The following is a 21,079-nucleotide window of genomic DNA, read 5'->3' on the forward strand; positions in this document are numbered from 1 at the left end:
TGCCTGCCCGGGGGCTCCCTGCCTGCCTGGGGGCTCCCTGCCCGGGGGCTGCCTCCCTGCCCGGGGGCTCCCTGCCCGGGGGCTCCCTCCCTGCCCGGGAGCTCCCTCCCTGCCCGGGGGCTCCCTGCCTGCCCGGGGGCTCCCTGCTTGGGGGCTCCCTGCCCGGGGGCTCCCTGCCTGCCCGGGGGCTCCCTGCCTGCCCGGGGGCTCCCTGCCTGCCCGGGGGCTCCCTGCCCGGGGGCTCCCTGCCCGGGGGCTCCCTCCCTGCCCGGGGGCTCCCTGCCTGGGGGCTCCCTCCCTGCCCGGGGGCTCCCTCCCTGCCCGGGGGCTCCCTGCCTGCCCGGGGGCTCCCTCCCTGCCCGGGGGCTCCCTGCCCGGGGGCTCCCTGTCTGGGGGCTCCCTCCCTGCCCGGGGGCTCCCTCCCTGTCTGGGGGCTCCCTCCCTGCCCGGGGGCTCCCTCCCTGCCCGGGGGCTCCCTCCCTGTCTGGGGGCTCCCTCCCTGCCCGGGGGCTCCCTCCCTGCCCGGGGGCTCCCTCCCTGCCCGGGGGCTCCCTCCCTGCCCGGGGGCTCCCTCCCTGCCTGGGGGCTCCCTCCCTGCCCGGGGGCTCCCTGCCCGGGGGCTCCCTGTCTGGGGGCTCCCTCCCTGCCCGGGGGCTCCCTCCCTGTCTGGGGGCTCCCTCCCTGCCCGGGGGCTCCCTCCCTGCCCGGGGGCTCCCTCCCTGCCCGGGGGCTCCCTCCCTGCCCGGGGGCTCCCTCCCTGCCCGGGGGCTCCCTCCCTGCCCGGGGGCTCCCTCCCTGCCCGGGGGCTCCCTGCCCGGGGGCTCCCTCCCTGCCAGGGGGCTCCCTGCCTGCCCGGGGGCTCCCTCCCTGCCCGGGGGCTCCCTCCCTGCCCGGGGGCTCCCTCCCTGCCCGGGGGCTCCCTGCTTGGGGGCTCCCTGCCTGGGGGCTCCCTCCCTGCCCGGGGGCTCCCTCCCTGCCCGGGGGCTCCCTCCTTGCCCGGGGGCTCCCTGCCTGCCCGGGGGCTCCCTCCCTGCCCGGGGGCTCCCTCCCTGCCCGGGGGCTCCCTCCCTGCCCGGGGGCTCCCTGCCTGCCTGGGGGCTCCCTGCCCGGGGGCTCCCTCCCTGCCCGGGGGCTCCCTCCCTGCCCGGGGGCTCCCTGCCTGCCTGGGGGCTCCCTGCCCGGGGGCTCCCTCCCTGCCCGGGGCTCCCTCCCTGCCCGGGGGCTCCCTCCCTGCCCGGGGGCTCCCTCCCTGCCCGGGGGCTCCCTCCCTGCCCGGGGGCTCCCTCCCTGCCCGGGGGCTCCCTCCCTGCCCGGGGGCTCCCTGCCTGCCCGGGGGCTCCCTGCCCGGGGGCTCCCTCCCTGCCCGGGGGCTCCCTGCCCGGGGGCTCCCTGCCTGCCCGGGGGCTCCCTGCCCGGGGGCTCCCTCCCTGCCCGGGGGCTCCCTCCCTGCCCGGGGGCTCCCTGCCTGCCCGGGGGCTCCCTGCCTGCCCGGGGGCTCCCTGCCTGCCCGGGGGCTCCCTGCCCGGGGGCTCCCTGCCTGCCCGGGGGCTCCCTGCCTGCTTGGGGGCTCCCTGCCCGGGGGCTCCCTGCCTGCCCGGGGGCTCCCTGCCCGGGGGCTCCCTGCCCCGGGGCTCCCTCCCTGCCCGGGGGCTCCCTGCCCGGGCGCGCCCTGCCTGCCCGGGGGCTCCCTGCCCGGGGGCTCCCTGCCCGGGGGCTCCCTGCCTGCCCGGGGGCTCCCTGCCCGGGGGCTCCCTGCCCGGGGGCTCCCTGCCCCGGGGCTCCCTCCCTGCCCGGGGGCTCCCTGCCTGGGGGCTCCCTGCCCGGGGGCTCCCTGCCCGGGGGCTCCCTGCCCGGGGCTCCCTGCCTGCCCGGGGGCTCCCTGCCTGCTTGGGGGCTCCCTGCCCGGGGGCTCCCTGCCTGCCCGGGGGCTCCCTCCCTGCCCGGGGGCTCCCTCCCTGCCCGGGGGCTCCCTGCCCGGGGGCTCCCTGCCCGGGGGCTCCCTCCCTGCCCGGGGGTTCCCTGCCTGCTTGGGGGCTCCCTGCCCGGGGGCTCCCTGCCCGGGGGTTCCCTGCCTGCTTGGGGGCTCCCTGCCCGGGGGCTCCCTGCCTGCCCGGGGGCTCCCTGCCCGGGGGCTCCCTCCCTGCCCGGGGGCTCCCTGCCCGGGTACACCCTCCCTGCCCGGGTACACCCTCCCTGCCCAGGGACACCCTCCTCCCCCCAGCCGCACTGGAATGGGTGTGAGCAGGATGAGCCAATGCTGCTTCCGGGTTTCCCAGATCGGAATGGCTCACCCTGCGCTGCTGCCGCTGCTCCTGCTGCTGCTCCTGCTGGCTTACAGCCCCCTCCCCCGGCTCCACACCTTGAAACTCAACCACAGACCCATTATCGGTAAGTCCGGCTCCGGCCTGTCCCCAATGAAACTTTCCCTTCCTCCCCTCCCATTCTCCATGAAACTTCCCTCACACTGTCTCAGTCAGCCGCATTTTCTCTCCAAAAGATCTGACCAAGCCGGAGCAGACTCATCGCCCTGGGCCATTGTAGCCCAATGTGGAATCGTCAGCGACGAGAACCAACTTATTTTAATGCGCTCCTTTGCTCAGGGGGAAATACCGCCCAAAACACTACTAGGCCGATTTGAGGAAAATATGTCCTCAACAAAGTTCCCCTATCGGTTTCCGTGATAGCTAATATGCTGTGGCCATCGGAGCAAGAGCTCTCGGATTTTGGCAGATGGAAAAATAAGACTAATGCGACAGATAGCCTTCCCAAATGGCAAAAACACTGCCCACCCTATAACAAAGTACTAAATCTTTAAAACTCTCAAGAGGTGCTTCAGTTGCCCTCTCACACCTGGTTTCTCCATCCTCCTCCAGTGCCTGTTCTCCATTGGTACTGCCCTTCCTTGATCCATTGGTACTGCCCTTCCTTGATCCATTGGTACTGCCCTTCCTTGATCCATTGGTACTGCCCTTCCTTGATCCATTGGTACTGCCCTTCCTTGATCTATTGGTACTGCCCTTCCTTGATCCATTGGTACTGCCCTTCCTTGATCCATCGGTACTGCCCTTCCTTGATTGCACTGTTGCATAAGCAATCCGAGCTAGAACACCCCACTCAAATTTACCTTCCCACCCTTGTATCCGTAGGTCTGGAGTTCCCCAAGAGTCCATGCTGCGCTTTGGTGATATCATCTGCAGACAGAGGGTCAGCTTTCACACACATGTAGTTGGGTGGCACGGTAGCACAGTGGTTAACACTGTTGCTTCACAGCGCCACAGGTTCGATTCCCGGCTTGGGTCACTGTTTGTGTGGAGTCTGCACGTTCTCCCCGTATCTGCGTGGGTTTTCTCCCATAGCCCCGAAAGACGTGCTTGTTAGGGTGAATTGGACAGTCTGAATTCTCCCCGTGTACCCGAACAGGCGCCGGAGTGTGGCGATGAGGGATTTTTACAGTAACTTCATTGCAGTGTTCATGTAAGCCAACTTGTGACAATAATAATAAAGATACCCAACTGTTACTTCTTCACTCTTGCCACCGCATTCTCAGACTGCTTTGCAGATTGGGTGTGTTGAGGCGATCAACTTTAACTTCAATTTGTTCTTGGATTTGTCAGTGTTCAACACATGAAATGTTTTTGATGATTGTGACTAATGATAGGTAAAGGAATGCCATAGATGTGGGCTTTTAGAAAGTGTTCATTAGGTGGGTCACAGGGAGAGTTTGTGACAAACATTTAGTCTGAATCCATGGTTTTTCTCAATTTCTGAAATGTATGATTTTAATATGGACAACATGACATTAGTGTTTGAAAATGGCAAATGTAGGGAGTGGGAAACAGGATAAATCAAAGACTTAAGGAGGACATTGGAGTGGAAAGACACAATAGTTGCATATTTTATGTTGAATAAGACAAATGGAACCATCAACAGAAAGATCCAAAAGGATGCGGCAAAAAGAGATCAACAAACACAAGTGACTTTGAAAGTGCTGCCATCTTTAATGATCTGTGCACACTGCTGCTCTACTCCATTTCAAACCTTGCCATTTAAAATGCATTTCATTTCCTCATTGTTGACAACTTTGAACACTGGACTAGATCTACCAGTTATCTCCCAACCTGCCAGCCTTTCTATATCTTTCTGGAGTATGGTGCACAGTTTTGCCCTCCATATTTTTTTCAGTATTTTTATTAAGATTTTAACATTTTATACATAAGAACCACAAACACACCCTACCCCAAACTAACATAGTTCAAAGAAAAATAAACACCCCCATACTACAACACACACCCCAGCCTAAACTCTACCCCCCCCCCCCCCCCCCCCCCCCCCCCCCAGCAGCTGACGGTGACCAATTCTTTAAAATACAGAATGAACGGGCGCCTTCATTTGTGGAACCCCTTGATTGCACCTCAATATGAACTTAACATTTTCAAGGTATATAAAATCCATTAAATCCCCCAGCCACCCTGAAGCACAGGGCAGTGAAGCTGACCTCCACTCCCAACAGAACCTGCCTGCGAGCAATCAGCAAGGCGAAGGCTAAAACACCCGACCCCCATCTGTAGCTCCGGCAGGTCCAGCAGCCTAAATATGGCCCCTGGAAGACTGGGCTCCAACTCCATTCGCAAGATTGCCGATGGTGCAGAAGAAAGAGCCCCAAAACCTCTCCAACTCAGGACAGGACCTAAACATCTGAACATGATTGACTGGGCCCCTCCTCACACTTACCCTCCACTCCCGCAAACCTCAACCTTGTGAGATGTGCCCAACCCACCACCTTTAATTGTATTAACTCTAGTCTCGCACACAAAGTGGTGGCGTTCACCCTGCACAACACCTCCGACCACATCCACTCATCCAGAGCTATTCCCAACTCCTCACTTGGCCTTAACCCCCTCCAACGATACCATATCCTCCTCTAGTATCCTCCCATGGATCCTTGATGTACCCACCTCCTCCAGTCCTCTAACAGCAAGGCGGGCAGCATCATGGGATTGTGCATATACTGGAACGTTTCTGACTGGGATTCCAAACATCTCTGTCAATTCCTCCAAACTGCCCCACCAGAAACAAATCCCTCACTCCTACTACCATCTTGTCTTCCCAACCCTGGTTCAAACAGCTGATTGGCGTCAGCTTCGACATCACCTCAACCTTAAATTGCTGCCGAAAATGCCTCCATATCTTCAGTGTCGCCACCACCGGATTGCCTGAGTATTTCCCTGGGGAGAACGGAAATGGAGCCGTTTCCAGCACTCGCAGTCTGCCCTCCATATTTAAGGAAGAATATACTTGCATTGGAAGCGGTACAGCTGATAATAATACGCTGAGTAAACTGGGCCTATGGTCCCTGGAGTTCAGAGGAATGAAAGGTGATCTGATTGAAAGAGATGAGTTTCTAAAGGGGCTTGACAGGTCAGGCAATGAGAGCTTGTTCCCGCTGGCTGGGGAATCTAGAACACAGGGCACAGGCTTGCGGTGAGGGATCATTGATGTGGGGTGTGGGGGGGTGACTTCTTCACTCAAAGAGGAATGGATCTGTGTAATCCCCTCTCTCTCTCAGAGGATTGTGCATGCTCCATTTTTGAATATATCTCGGGCTGTGATAGACAGAATTCAGGGAACAATGGGGAGCTGGCGGGAAAGTGGAGCTAAGGCAGAAGATCAGCTGTGATCATATGGAAGAGCAGGTTTGAGGGCCCATTCCCATTCCGTCAATCATGATTTTGCTGTGGGGGATTCTTTCATCCTCATGTTTTCTGGGTAGGGTGCTGCGGATACAACTGCAACATCAATCTTTCAGGTAAAGGGGAAAATCTGAAATGAACAAGCCTGCATCTCAGTGCAGTACTCGGGGCAGCAGGGTAGCATGGTGGTTAGCATAAATGCTTCACAGCTCCAGGGTCCCAGGTTCGATTCCCGGCTGGGTCACTGTCTGTGTGGAGTCTGCACGTCCTCCCCGTGTGTGCGTGGGTTTCCTCCGGGTGCTCCGGTTTCCTCCCACAGTCCAAAGATGTGCGGGTTAGGTGGATTGGCCATGCTAAATTGCCCGTAGTGTCCTAATAAAAGTAAGGTTAAGGGGGGGGGGGGGGTTGTTGGGTTACGGGTATAGGGTGGATACGTGGGTTTGAGTAGGGTGATCATGGCTCGGCACAACATTGAGGGCCGAAGGGCCTGTTCTGTGCTGTACTGTTCTATGTTCTACTACATTTATTATTCTCTCTTAAACAGGATCTATATTTTGTGCCCCACAGGGATATTGGCCCAGGAAACAGTTGATGCAGATCACCTTCCATACGGCAAGAGTTACATTGCTGCGCCCTATGTAAAGTATCTGGAGTCAGGTGGCTGCAGAGTGGTACCAGTCAGGTATTACTTCATATGTTTTAGTAGCTCTAGCGGCAGTCATACTGAGCAACAGCACAGAATGCACAGCCCAGTGACCCTCAGGTTGACTCAGACCCACCAACAAGAATACATCAGTTTCCCCTGGGATGCAGTGGTCAATTTTTGAATATGTGGTGGAACTGGAGATTACATGCAATTATTTTGCTCAATACATCTTATCGCAAGCAAAAGTAAGAGTACCACAATACCCTTCAATCATTGAGGGGGAGATCAGTAAGCAGTCCTTGCAAGACAACACAGACTGCATTTGAAGTATTTCATTCATTGTGAAGCATTTTAGAGAGCCTTGAGATTGTGAAAGTGTAATACATTCGCTTTCTTTCTTTCCTGAAAAGCCGCTCGTGTAAGCTACTGAAGGCTGACTCACACGTCTCTGGATTCGTGGGAATGTGGGTTTTGCTGACAAGCTGGCATTTTATTGCCCAACCCTCACTGCACTTGAGTAGATGCCTGAGAGCCACCTTGTTGAATCCAACTGACTGGCCATTTCAGAGAGCAGCTAACAGCCAGTTGTTTGAGGTCGGTAGACACACTGAGACCAGACCGGGTGAGGGAAAGCAAGGTCCATTCCCTGAAGGAATATGGGTTTTCGAGATAATCCTGTCATTTCATGGTCACCATTCCTGATACTAATTCCAGATTTCTGACATTAATGGAATTTAAATTGCTCAGTTACCATGGTAACCATGAAATTAAAGGTGTTTGAATGCATATCCCTGGGTCATATGGCTGGCCTCTGGATTAACTAGTCCAGTAACTAGCACTGTGCTGTCTTAACTCCATATGAAACATGTGAAGCGATATTGTTGCACGTTTTACTATGGGCGTAAAACGCGTTTATTGGAGTGTATTAACACGCCTCCGAGTTCGACGTGTGCTTAACACTGCTAGGCTCTGTTCTATGTAATTATTTAGCTCTGGAGTCGCCAGCTGCCGTATAGGCAACGTCACAAGTATTCCAAGGTCAAATTCAAAGTAATAAAGACGATACACCGATTAGTAAAGTTCAAACGATCAATATTTATTATACAGTTAATAATAAATACTCATGCACACACTAAGAGACTAAACTACAACTAAACATAAGCAAACAGAATACTTATCTAACAGGAACAGGCAAGGTCAGAGAACGAGGCCTTCGTCCTGGTTTTGTCTGCAGCCTTCAGCAAGCGTTCTGGCACTTGGGAGTCTAGCGGGCTTGGATCGCGTAGCGAGCGTTGAACTTACGGTTTCGGCGGCTGGTGCTCAACGGCTGGAGTCAGGATACCAGGTGTCAGTCGGGGCCGGAGCACAGGTTTAACAGACCGGACAACACGAGGTCCCTATCTTTTATAGGGGTTCCGTTGTCCTTCCCTCTTCCCGGGCGGGCTCTACCTATTGGATCAATTTCTTATCGATACTGGATTAATTCCCCAATGCGAGGGGGTCTCCGTGATGGAGGGGGCGTTTCTTATGTCCTTTTGTTCGGAGGTTTCTGGTGCCTCGATGTCTGGGTCTTGATTGGAATGTGTCCATTCAGAACCAAATGTATCTTTTGTGTGGGTGTTCAAGTCTGATGGCCTCATTAGCATGCAAAGCGTTTTGCCATTTGCACCTAGCTAAGGTCTTTTCACCTGAGCCCAAACTGGTTTCTGCTGCTGCAGAATGCAAACTGCTCTTTGCAGACTGCTGTTCTGGCTGAACTGTCTGTTTCTCAGCAGCCTTCCATTTTAGTTTGGCTCAGTGTCCATTTTGCGTGGCCAGCATGGCTACATTCCCTCCTTGTGATCCTCACAATCATACTATTGTGAAGGATCACCTATGTGCTTTGCCTCCTTGTGTTCTGACCTCTTGCCAGTTCCTGTTCTACTCTGTTCTAAACTATGGGAAGAAGAGAAAATTTTTTTTTAACTAACATCTCTACTTGGCCCTATGTCAAAAGGGACATGCATTACTACAATTGGGAACCTCTACCTATCACTATTAACCTTAACCTTAACTTAAACATTTAATCACTCTAAAATCTTAACCATTCACACCACAACATCACACTTCCCAACTCGGCAGTCGAGTATGGAACAATATAATACATGGCTGAATTTTATTTACAGAGTGTTGTAATCAGTGAGGGGTTGAGGGGTTTGGTGGAATCCGAAGATGGGGGATTGCACTCTATAGATGGGTGAGGTGCTGGAACGAGAGGCTCTCCTCTTCCATTTCCTCAACCTGAGGGTCTGCACTAGGATGGTGAGGATCGCGATCACCAACAGTGATTCGATTATGTAGGACATGGAGTACCACGTCATGAATTTAGTACACCAGGTCTGAACCTCGCTGATCAGAGCTGAGCACTGGGGGTTTGTTGTACTAACATTTACGGTGGGGGTTGTGGGGGAAACGTGTCTTGTTTCCACACATATACATATGACATTAAATAGTAATAAGTGGGCTTCCATCATTTTGCTGTTCTTCTTCTTTCTCTTCCTTCTTCCTCCGGTATTGACAATCCTGGCTTCGACCTCTGTCTCGTCCTTTGAAACCTTTGGGATCAAGCACAGTATCTGTCAATACACAGTTTAAGACCTTTACTTGTTAGTGCATCTGTCTTTCAAAACCCAATTGACCCTTTAAAATGACTGGCTAAGTCACACCCTGTGACTCCCCTCATTTTTTTTTTTCAAAAGCGAATTTAAAGACCAGCATACACCTAACAATCCTTCCTTCTGCGAGCCGTCTCGCAGGCTTTGCTGATTTACCATCCGAATGTTCCCGGATGTAAATAGCATGTGGGATGGCGGCCGAAGGGCTACCTAACGTAAAATGAAAACAAACTTGGAAACAAACATCCGAATGAGTTGCGTATGGGCCGCTACGGGTATGAGTTGGATGGGATCCCCGGGTAGGGCGTGCTGTGCCATACCCGAGCTTGGCTGACCAAGGGTTGGTTCTCAGACAGGGCGGGTCCTCAGTGCCGTTTGTCCACTGCCTGAGTAACCTGGAGAAAACGGGTACGAATGTGTTTACCATGACTTGCAGCCTCTATTTCGCCGAATAGAGGGGCACCTAAAAAAAAAACCAAGGGAGCCAAGATGCTCCAACTGAGGACATCACTGAAGTTCTCAGAGATATCTGCAGATAAACTATTTGGCGTGTGGCCTTACAACTTTGGAAAAGATCTCCAATCAAACCGAAGTTCTCAGAAGTATCTGCGGACAAACTAACGTGTATGTGAGGTGGTCACAATCTTTTCAGCTGAAAAGAAGATGTCCATCCTCCAGCTGAAACATTTACATTCCTGAAAACAAACAAACATAAAACGAAGACAAACATACGTGCAGGTTCCATCAGAAAGGACATCGTTTCCCTCAAACGATTCCTATCTTACATCATCTGGACACCTCACTTTGATTCTGCCTCTGTGAACAGGGTCACAAAGGGGTTGCCGTGTCGGGAGTCAGACACCGTGTCGTCCTGCTCTCCCGGATCCCACACCCTTGTGTGGATCAGGCATGCTATTTTGGAGTTGTGTGACCGGGGGTCACTTTCATCATTGCGGACAAGTCTGTAGGAATTGTCCCTGTGCCATTGTGTAGCGTCGAGTGTGTTGTCGGGGTAGTCGGGGTCGGGTGGTGGTTCTGGGTTTTTAAGGTAAGTGACTTCCATGGGGTCACTGGAGTCGGGGTCGTAGTTGGTGCAGTGTGGGCTGTATGGCTGTGTGGTGTCGCTGTCCTCAGAGTCAGTGTCTGTCCTACTGTCTCTGCTGTGGCAGCTTGTGGGCGTGTCGGGGCGTGGTCTGTAGTGGTCTGTGGGCGGAGTCGTGGGCGAGTCCGTTGATGAACTGGTCTGTGAGGGGGATGGTGGAAAAGTGTTTCTGGTGGGCGGGGTGAAGTGTTCTGCTGCATCCAGCAGGACATGGTGAGCATGGTTGGCCTGTGTTCCATATGCCTTTAACTGGTTTATATGGAACCACGCGGTCTTCCCATTAGGATATTTGATCCTGTATACGGAGGGGCTAATTTTGTCCGAAATTGAGTAGGGACCGGAATATTTTGGAGCCAAAAAACTGCTGGGGTTATAAACAGATAACATTACCTGTTGCCCAACCTGGAATTCTGTGGTGTGTACGGTCTTATTGAAACAGGCAGTCCGTTGCTGTCGGCGTTTCCCTAGCTGGACTGCGGCTGCGAGCTGTGCAGACCTCACAGTCTCAACTAGATCTTTAACTGCCTTTTCATGTGTGAGGGCCGTCACTTCGGGGCTTGTCATGTCCAGTCCTAAAAGGAATTCTGTACCTTTCATAGGGCGTCCGGTCATGAGTGTATGTGGTGTGTATCCTGTAGATGTGGAGACAGTGTTCCTTATGAACATAAGTGCAAAGGGGAGCACTGAATCCCATGTGGAATTGTTCTCTTGAACCATTTTTCTGAGGGTAGTTTTTAGGGTCCGATTCATGCGCTCCACAATCCCGCTGGACTGTGGATGATACGCAATGTGGAAGTTTTGTTTGATGCCGAATATTGTCAGGACGTTCCTCATGACCCGTCCTGTAAAGTGAGATCCCTGGTCCGAATCGATACTTCGGGGTAAACCCCATCTCGTGAAGATGTGGTGGGTCAGGATCTTTGCAGCTGTCTTAGCTGTGTTTGTTCGTGAGGGAAATGCCTCTACCCACTTGGTAAAGGTATCTATCACCACCAGAACGTATTTATAGCCATTCCTGCAAGGGGGCAATGGACCTATAAAGTCGATCTGGAGGTTTGTCCAAGGGCCGTTAACTGGGCGAGTATGCCGAAGTTGTGCTTTCTTAGAATACCTCTCCGGGTTATTCTGAGCACAAATCAGGCAATTCTCTATGTAGTGCGTTACATCATTCCTGAGATTAGGCCACCAACAGAGTTGCCTGAGGTGCCTCGTTGTTGCATCAATTCCCTGATGCCCGTGTCCGTCATGGAACAAGGCAATCATCTGATTCCTGTCCTGCTGTGGGACCACATAAAGTTGGTCCTTAATGATCACACCCTCATGTGTGGTCAGTGCGTGTTTAAAGTGCTCGTAAGCAGGCACAAAGTTTCCCTTGAAAACCTCCCTGAGGTCTCCGTCCTGTTTTTGTGCTGCCACGAGATCTTTAATATCAGTCTGTGAGACTTGGACTGCGCTCACAGGGGCGCTAGCTGGTGCGCTAGCTGGGGGGGTCCATAAGTGTCCTCTCCTGGAACCTGCTTTAGCCAATGCGTCGGCTTTTACATTCCCAGGGGGTGATGACCTATGGTGGCTTCGAACTTTTATAATGCCGAAGGTCCTGTCCTTCGCTTTTGCTAAAATATGCTGGAGTAGAGGGGCTGATGGAAGGGGTTTTCCGTCTGCGGAGACAAAACCTCGTGTCCTCCACAGGGGCAGAAAATCGGTTAAACTGTTACAGACATATAAGCTGTCTGAATATATGTCTGCTGGGCTGGGGAAAGAATCGGGGTGGTCCACTATGTACGCTATGGCTGCTAGCTCTGCTGCCTGCGCGCCTAAGTGACCTGGTAACTTAAGAGCTATCTCTTCGAGAGCGCGCCCCTGCGCGTCCTCTACATAGATGCCGCATCCTGTGATACGCTCACCATTTAAAACTGTGGAGGAACCGTCTACATAAATCCTCAAGGGTCCACACGTGTCTGTGGGCTGGGGGCTTTGTTTCGGGTTCCCTATCTTCCTGGGGGGTGTTTTTGCTAAAAAGGGTCCTGTGTTATGCAGGGGAACTACAATTTCACAGTCATGGGGCTGTCCGGGGTATTGGAGGTTGTCGGCTAAGTATGTGTGTGTGCGTGTCCGTTTCACTGTAATGTCCCGTCCTTGTAAAAGTAGGGTCCACCTAGCTGCCCTAATCTGGCTAACTGAACCGTCCTTCAGTCGACCGTCTAGTAGTAGCTGTGTGGGTGTGTGTTCGGTCAGAATAGTAATGGGGTTGAGTCCGGTGATGTATGAGAAATACTGTACTGCCCAGAAGACAGCAAGGAGGTGCCTCTCACAGGCTGAAAATCCTTGTTCTACTGGGTCTAACAGTCGGGAGGCATAAGCCACTGGTCTTAGCTGCTCGTGCCGTTCCTGAAGCAACACGGCCGAGAGGGTCAGATCGGTGCTCGCTACCTCTATTGCGTACGGTGAAAGTTGGTCGGGGACTAGCAGCGCGGGTGCTGCACTAAGGGCTCGTTTCAACTCTTCCACAGCGCCTGTATGCTGCGGAAGCCATTCCCAGGGGGCTCCTTTCTTAAGGAGGTCTGAAAGTGGGGCGGCTTTTGTCGCGAATCCGTCGATGTGGTTCCGACAATAGCCAACCAGTCCTAAAAACGACCGGAGGGCTGATACATTCTGGGGAAGGGGCAATTTGACAATCGAATCAATTCTTTTGAATTCGATCTCGCGTTTGCCTTGCGTGATGACTGTTCCCAAATACATCACTTTACTTTCCAATATCTGGGCCTTTTTCGGGTTAACTTTACAGCCAATTTCAGTTAAGAGTTCTAGGAGTTCGGCCAGAAGCGAAATGTGCTCTGCCTTTGTGTCTGTCTGCAGTAGTAGGTCGTCTACATACTGTACCAGACAATCGGGTCGGGAAAATTTTTCTAATCCACTTGCCAGCTGTCGGTGGAAAATGGAGGGTGAATTGTGGAATCCTTGTGGGAGGCATGTCCACGTGTACTGCTGTGTTTTAAAAGTGAATGCGAATTTGTATTGGCACGCTTTTGCCAATGGTATTGACCAGAATCCATTACTGATGTCCAATACCGTGAAGTACTTGGCGTTGAGACCCTGCTTGAGCATGGTCTCGGGACTAGTAGCTACCGTTGGGGCTACTGCGGGGGTTACTTTGTTGAGTTCCCGATAATCGATGGTCAGACGCCATGATCCATCGGGCTTCCTCACTGGCCAAATAGGGGTATTGTTGGTGGAGGCTACCGTTCTCAGTACACCTTGGTCCAACAAGCTGCCTATAACTTTTTCTATTTCCACCTCTGCCTCGAGGGGAAATCTATACTGTTTTTGCGGTCGGGGGTCCTGTCCGGTAACATGAACTTGTCCAGTCATTCTACCACAGTCATGACGGTGACTTGCAAATGCTGTCCTGTGTTTGTTTAGTAGGGCCTTAATTTGTCTGTCGGTGTGGAGTGTAGTCAGGTCGAATGAGTACTCTCCCACTGCGCTAATCCGATTAGCGTAGTCTCCTACTGTGAGGGTGGCTGGGGCTCTGTCTGATCTCGCCATTCGCCAGACACACTGGTTCACTGGGTCGAACGACAAGCTATGAGCGTTCATAAAATCTATCCCCAGGATGTGCTCTGCTGTCCGGGGAAGATTTACTAAAACTACGGGGTGCCTTGTGCTAATGTTCCCTAGCTGGATCGCTACGGGTGCTGTGATATGTCCCTGCTGCGAGTGTCCGGTGAACCCGCTAAGTGTGATGGTGGAGGTGGTCGGCCACGTGTCTATGTGTGCCGTGGTTGTGGAGTTAATGGTGGTGCGGGATCCTCCTGTGTCCCACAGTAACTCTATGGGCTTCCCTTTGACTTTTGCCGTGACTACGGGCCTCCCTGATGAGTCCCATAGTGTGTCACAGACCCAAGTGGGGGAGCCCGAACACCGTCAGTTCGTCTCGTCCACATTGGTGGGTCCTGACTGTACTGCTACATTGTGGATTGGTTTTGCTTTGTTGCGGTTCAGAGTGCCTGTCTGCTGGCCTCTCTGAGATCGCTGGGGTGCATTACACTCTTTTGCCCAATGCCCTAACTGTCCACAGTTATAGCATTCCTGTCCTTTCTGTTGAGGGCTGCTCTTGCCTTCATTTACCCATGCGGGCTTCTGGTGCTCTCTGACTGCTTGGATATCTGCAGCAGCCTGAGCCTCTTCTGGGGATCTAACCTTTGCTTTTGCCTGAAGCGATTGCTCCCAAGCGCGGGACAATCTTTTGAGGACCCATTTTTCGTTATGGGCCTCTTCTGAGGGGTCGTAATTATTGCAAGCGCTCTGTCCTGCTTCTGTTGCGTGTGAGATAATTGTGCGCGTCCACTTAACCATGTTTTCGCGGGTTAAATGCGCTCTATCTAGCTGTCCGAAAACTGCGCTGAAATGAATCCACAGCCTTCCTGCGAATGCTGTGGGGTGTTCGGATCTCTTCTGCCTGCACTTATTTAAGCCTTCTACGGGGTCACCTCTATTGTACCCGATGGCATCTAAAATGGCAGTGTGCATCTCCTCTAGGCTGCCTCCTGCCACGTTCTGTGGGTCGGGGAGGGCTGCCACTACACTCTGGTCTAAGCTCAGCACGGTGAGCTTAACCTGCTCTCTCTCATCCAGGCCGTACATGGTAGCCTGCTGTTTTACTTTAGCAAAGAACTGGTGGGGGTCTGCGGTGGGGAGGAACGGAGTGATCTTTTCACAAGCGTCCCTTAGCTGGGTTACTGTTAAAGGGGTGGTGTAAGTTATGTCTGGGGCGCCTTCTGATTCGGCTTTCCTCTGTGTGGTTACGGGATTCATGGGTGCGGTTATGGTCTGAGCTGTGGGGGGTTGGGGTGCCTGTCGTTTCTGCTGAGCTGCTGGCGCACATGTTCCCTGAACATAACGCTGCGCTGTCTCGCTTAATTCCTGCCAATCTGGGGCATTTTCCCCATCTAACTGAGCTCCAAAGGTGCTTTGGAAGCCATTCTGCACCGAAAGCAGAGATTGCAGTTCCGCAATCTGTTTCCTGCATTTCGCGTGGTCAACTGTGCTTTGTCTTTGTTCGGTCGTTGCAGCGTGGAGTGCTCTCAAAGCTGCTTTGAGATCGGAGCATTGCCTCTGCAATGCCTCCACCTGCTTTTCCGATTCCTGTCTTATCAGAACGGCACGTTGCACGTCCTGATAGGCTTTCTCATACTGGGTCTGGGAACTGTTCAGATGAGCTAGACAAGACTGGTGAGCCCTCTTGGCATCATCCACCTCTCTACCCTTCTCTGCCAACTTCCCTTTTAATTCCAGGTTTTCTTTCTCGATGTCCCTGACATCGACCTTACTCATTCGGTTCCTTTCCTCTAAATCTGCCCGGAGCGTCCTGATGACCTCCTCTGCGCCTCGCAACTGTGCCAAGCAGGACACAATCGCCATCGGCTTGCGTGCTTTACTTAAACTCTTTTTGTGTATTTGAGAGAGGTTCTCCCACCAAGTATGACCTATACTTCCGGGACCTGTCTCCTCATTTGCACAAAACTCTTTCCAAAGGGGCCATCCCTTTCCCTGCAGATATTTGCGGAGTTCCAGCTCCCACGTGGGACACTGGCCTACTCTGCTACTGCTGCTGGTCGCTGCGACCACAAACTTTGCTGGATCCATCAGACGTTCCATTGCCTGCATGGCCATTTCCTCTGACTCTCTTTTTATAATTTGGAACAGGGGGTTGCTGGGGTGGTGTTTCGAGAAACGGGTACGGCTTGCGCTATGTTCCGTTAACAAAACTACCGAAAGTTTGTCGCAACAAAAAGCTTTCAGTTTTACCTTACAGCCCTGTTAGTACGCATGCACTAAAACACACTTCCGAATTTCGCTTATTATTTTGAACACCTTGAATACTTGTGATCTCTTTCTTTCTCTGCAATTTGGAGTTCTAATTCAAATTTCAGGGTCCTGGACACTGTGGTGTTTCCACTTACAACAGGGTCCCGGCGGAGTCGCCACTAAATGTTGCACGTTTTACTATGGGCGTAAAACGCGTTTATTGGAGTGTATTAACACGCCTCCGAGTTCGACGTGTGCTTAACACTGCTAGGCTCTGTTCTATGTAATTATTTAGCTCTGGAGTCGCCAGCTGCCGTATAGGCAACGTCACAAGTATTCCAAGGTCAAATTCAAAGTAATAAAGACGATACACCGATTAGTAAAGTTCAAACGATCAATATTTATTATACAGTTAATAATAAATACTCATGCACACACTAAGAGACTAAACTACAACTAAACATAAGCAAACAGAATACTTATCTAACAGGAACAGGCAAGGTCAGAGAACGAGGCCTTCGTCCTGGTTTTGTCTGCAGCCTTCAGCAAGCGTTCTGGCACTTGGGAGTCTAGCGGGCTTGGATCGCGTAGCGAGCGTTGAACTTACGGTTTCGGCGGCTGGTGCTCAACGGCTGGAGTCAGGATACCAGGTGTCAGTCGGGGCCGGAGCACAGGTTTAACAGACCGGACAACACGAGGTCCCTATCTTTTATAGGGGTTCCGTTGTCCTTCCCTCTTCCCGGGCGGGCTCTACCTATTGGATCAATTTCTTATCGATACTGGATTAATTCCCCAATGCGAGAGGGTCTCCGTGATGGAGGGGGCGTTTCTTATGTCCTTTTGTTCGGAGGTTTCTGGTGCCTCGATGTCTGGGTCTTGATTGGAATGTGTCCATTCAGAACCAAATGTATCTTTTGTGTGGGTGTTCAAGTCTGATGGCCTCATTAGCATGCAAAGCGTTTTGCCATTTGCACCTAGCTAAGGTCTTTTCACCTGAGCCCAAACTGGTTTCTGCTGCTGCAGAATGCAAACTGCTCTTTGCAGACTGCTGTTCTGGCTGAACTGTCTGTTTCTCAGCAGCCTTCCATTTTAGTTTGGCTCAGTGTCCATTTTGCGTGGCCAGCATGGCTACAATATGCCAGAAAGAGCTTGTGCCTTCAGAAGGTGGATAAAATTGTTGGGAGGAAAAATAAAAACCACATAGTAATGGTACAATATTTGGAGATTTTTACTACAGGGAGCCAATGACTCAGGCTGCTGTAATAAAGGAAAATTATGAAAGTGGCACAGTGGTTAGCGCTGCTGCCTCACAGCGCCGAGGACCCGGGTTCGATCCCAGCCTCGGGTCACTGTCTGTGTGGAGTTTGCATATTCTCCCCATTTCTGCATGGGTTTCACCTGCACAACCCAAAGATGTGCAGGGTAGGTGGATTGGCCACGCTAAATTGCCCCTTAATTGGGAAAAAAATAATTGGGTACTCTGAATTTTTAAATAAAGAATGTTCAAACTAAAACTCTTTTTTTTTTGTTGAACATAGGTTGAATCTGACGAATGACGAATATGAAAGGATTTTCTCTTCAATCAATGGGTAAATAAAGAACAATGTAACCTTCCGATACATTTCAATTGCAGACAAAGTCAGCCACTGCGCGAGTCCCCACCTAAACCACCATCAAAGCCCACCTTTCTGTCATATCAGTCGACAGTCTGACATTAACAATCCCTGCTATGTTGATATAATAATGCAGCCCATTAAAACTCTGAGGCTAAGCGGGTGGCACGGTGGTGCAGTGGTTAGCTCTGCTACCTACAGCTCTGAGGACCCAGCCCCGGATCACTGTCTGTGTGGGTTTGCACATTCTCCCCGTGTCTGCCTGGGTTTCACCCCCACAACCCAAAGATATGCAGGTCAGGTGGTTTGGCCACGCTAAAGTGCCCCTTAATTGGAGACAAATAATTAGGCACTCTAACTTTTAAAAAAACCCTGAGGCTGTTCCCTCCATTGAACAGATATGTACAATTGTGGTAAAAATCAATGAATATACAGCGCAGAAATTCTGCTCTGTTAGCCCTCAGCATTAGGGTGCTTCATGTAGGCAAAGTTTGAGGAAGAAGAATCAGCTTGTATTCCTACTCTTGATTGCCTACAAGAAAGTTTTTCAAACTGCGGCCCCTGACCTGTGGGTGGGTCACGGGAGGCATTGAGAGGACGGGGAGCAATCAACCGTGTCATTCCCAATAATAGCTGACCGCTAGCCAGCTTTTAGGTTGAGAATGCCAGCCGTGACAGACTTGTAAATGTGAACGATGCAGTCTTCCCGTCATAAGCGCCAGCAGAGAGCAGGTCACACACCCGGCACGTAGAATCGCGTGCCCTGTATGTCCTTGCTTTTGGCCCAAAATCACAGAGGAGAGATTCCTCCATTTTCTCGCTGCGAGCAAGCAGAGCAACAGGACTGTGAAGAACTGAAGTCGATCTTTTCGGTATAAGGAAGAGAGAACCAGAGAAGCAAACAGGCCAGGATCTCATAACTGAATCTTCTGGAGAGAGCTGCGCAGGAGAGTCCATGGCAGGAAAAAGCAGTGCTAGTATGGGCTGTACACAGAGCTCTGGGGCTTCTGGTGAACAGCCTACTAAGAAGAAACTGAGATCGGGAACAAAGCAGTATAAAGATAAAGGCTTAATCAATTGTGCCAATGCAAATCAGGATACAAAACCCATGTGTGTTATATGAAGGGACATACTGGCAAATGAGAGTCCGATGCTAACTATGTCTTACGTTGCAAATAGCTTTTCAACTCTAAATGAACTGAAACTCAAATTACAAGGTAAGGATGATGACTGTTTTCAGCACTTTGAAGAAATAGATACTTTCAAAAAGTAATTGAAAGTTTGGCATGTGCAAGTACAAAGCCAAAACTACTACATGTTCCCCACACTGCTATGACACATCGTCAGTAAGGGAACTGTCAACACACTGGCTGCACTGATCAACAGTTTTTACCCCAACTTTTCAGAGGAGACATTTCAGATTTTGAAAGAGAAGATGTGGATAAAAAGTTATTTTGATTTTGAGACCCCAGAGTCAATTATTAACTGACAGCTGACTCCTAATGAAGAATCTGAACTCCTGCGCCTCACCTGTGACAGCACATTAAAAACATGAGGATGTCAGCATTCTGGTGTAGCATCTCCGATCCAGTGCTGAGTAAAACAAGCATTTTGTTGCTATTACCCTTCACAACGACCTATACGTGAGAGGTTGGGTTTTCTGTCCTCACAGAGGAACTGGCTGAACGCTACACCTGCTATGCACGTTGCCTTCTCCTCCAGTGAACCCAATTGGAGTGAGATCGTGAGGCCCAAGCAAGCTCACCTGTCACATGAAAGGTAAGCGGAAATGGTTTGTTGTGAAGGTCGGTCAGCATGGGTCATGATGGTCAGCCAGTTGGTGAAAGTTTGTCCCGGGGACGAAAATTCCCTGGTTCACAAGATCTTTGTTGGTCACAGAATGAGGGCAGGATCCAGCTTCTACAAACAGAAGTACCCTTCTCAGAGTCACTGTCAAGACTGAGAGTTATACAGAATGTGCAGCTCTTTCCAATTCATGGAATGGACAGAAACTTGTGTGAAGAAGAAGCACCAGCAGAAGTTGTGTCAATTGACTTATTTCTGTTCTGCGCATTCCATCTACCACACTTCAGCAAATCAGCATGTCTCTTCCTTCCCTAGTTTCTCTCACCTAGTTTCTTTTATGAATCATGTTACTTTGAGGAATAAGGACACCCATCCTCCAACGCATCTATGAAATTGTAACCCCTGTCAGGGGGTAATTGGAAGGAAGGAGTATGTACATGTTGTGAGAATGTACATGTTGTGACACAACACGTTCCTTCACCCATCTCCCTACTCTTTTCTCAGCATTCTACTCCCTGGTGGATCATCTAATTTGGAGACATCTGCGTTTGCCAAGGCTGCAAAGAAATTTTATGAACTTGCATTAAAGGTAGGTACAAACAACATGTCTTTGTATTTAATTCAAGCCTTCACCAAGTAAAAGTGAACTTGTCTGCTGCTCCAAGCATGTTAAATTATTCACATTTCTCCTCTCTTTTCCTGGATGTTACGAACAAAGACAATTCCCAAAGGGCAGCACGGTGGCGCAGTGGGTTAGCCCTGCTGCCTCACGGCGCCGAGGTCCCAGGTTCGACTCTGGGTCACTGTCCGTGTGGAGTTTGCACATTCTCCCCGTGTTTGTGTGGGTTTTGCCCCCACAACCCAAAGATGTGCAGGATTGACCACACTAAATTGCCCCTTAATTGGAAAAAATGAATTGGGTACTCTAAATTTTATCCAAAAAAAAAGAAAGAAAAAAAAGACAATTCCCATCACAGGAATTGATTTAGTGTGGCTAGATGCAGCAAGTCGTTTCATCTTAATCTGGCAATTCTCTCGATTTGAACAGAGATTATTCATTACAGTTTATTGCTGTAATTAAAACAACAGCAGCACCTTTATATCATGTCTTCAACAAGATAAAACATTCCAAGTCCCTCATTTGGAGCATAATGAAAGAAAAAAATGACACCAAATCAAATCAGGAAATATTAGAGAAGAGGTAGATTTTAAGGAGTTTGTTAAAGTAAAAAGCGCGGTAGAGAGCAGAGAGGTCCCCAGAGGCAATTCAGAGTTTGGACCACCACTACTGGAACAGTTAAAATCCAGATGCTCAAGAGACCCGAATTCGAGCAGTGCAGATACCATGGAGGGTTGTGGGGCTTATTACCAGCCAGTTGGGAAACATTAACATTTCAAAAGAAATCAGAACACCTAATTTTAGCCATGAGAATCACACAAGGAGATTTCACTTTGTTAAAAAACAAAAAAACAAGCTTTATTGTATATAAAAGAATTGAACAAAATAAGCACTATTAACTAAATAATATCATTTATAACTACACAAGCTATGCACTCAAATTTATTTCTTAGTTCCTCTGGAGGATTCTCTTCAAAGACATTTAAGTAAATTACTTCTATAGGACTGTCCGTGTGGAGTTTGAACATTCTCATGTCTGCATGGGTCTCACCTCAACAGCACAAAGATGTGCAGAGTAGGTGAATTGGACACACTAAATTGCCCCTTAATTGGAAAAAAAATTGGGTACTTTAAATTATTT

At 51.1% G+C, this 21,079-nt stretch overlaps 1 protein-coding gene across 2 annotated transcripts in view; it reads left to right on the forward strand.

The window, feature by feature from the left end:
* The first annotated feature begins 2,188 nt into the window (after positions 1-2,188).
* LOC119957376 (gamma-glutamyl hydrolase) overlaps positions 2,189-21,079 on the forward strand; it is a 41,667-nt gene continuing 22,776 nt past the window's right edge. The window contains exons 1-4 of one of the 2 annotated variants that reach the window (XM_038785324.1): positions 2,189-2,388; positions 6,258-6,372; positions 17,439-17,489; positions 19,824-19,908. In XM_038785324.1, the coding sequence (XP_038641252.1) occupies positions 2,232-2,388; positions 6,258-6,372; positions 17,439-17,489; positions 19,824-19,908 (408 nt within the window). In that variant the 5' untranslated portion in view covers positions 2,189-2,231. Of the gene's footprint in view, positions 2,389-4,707; positions 5,376-6,257; positions 6,373-17,438; positions 17,490-19,823; positions 19,909-21,079 lie in introns of those variants that run through there. The other variant, XM_038785325.1, reaches the window with a different exon arrangement.

Source organism: Scyliorhinus canicula, chromosome 26 (genome assembly GCF_902713615.1).
Source record: "Scyliorhinus canicula chromosome 26, sScyCan1.1, whole genome shotgun sequence".
Lineage (NCBI taxonomy): Eukaryota > Metazoa > Chordata > Chondrichthyes > Carcharhiniformes > Scyliorhinidae > Scyliorhinus > Scyliorhinus canicula.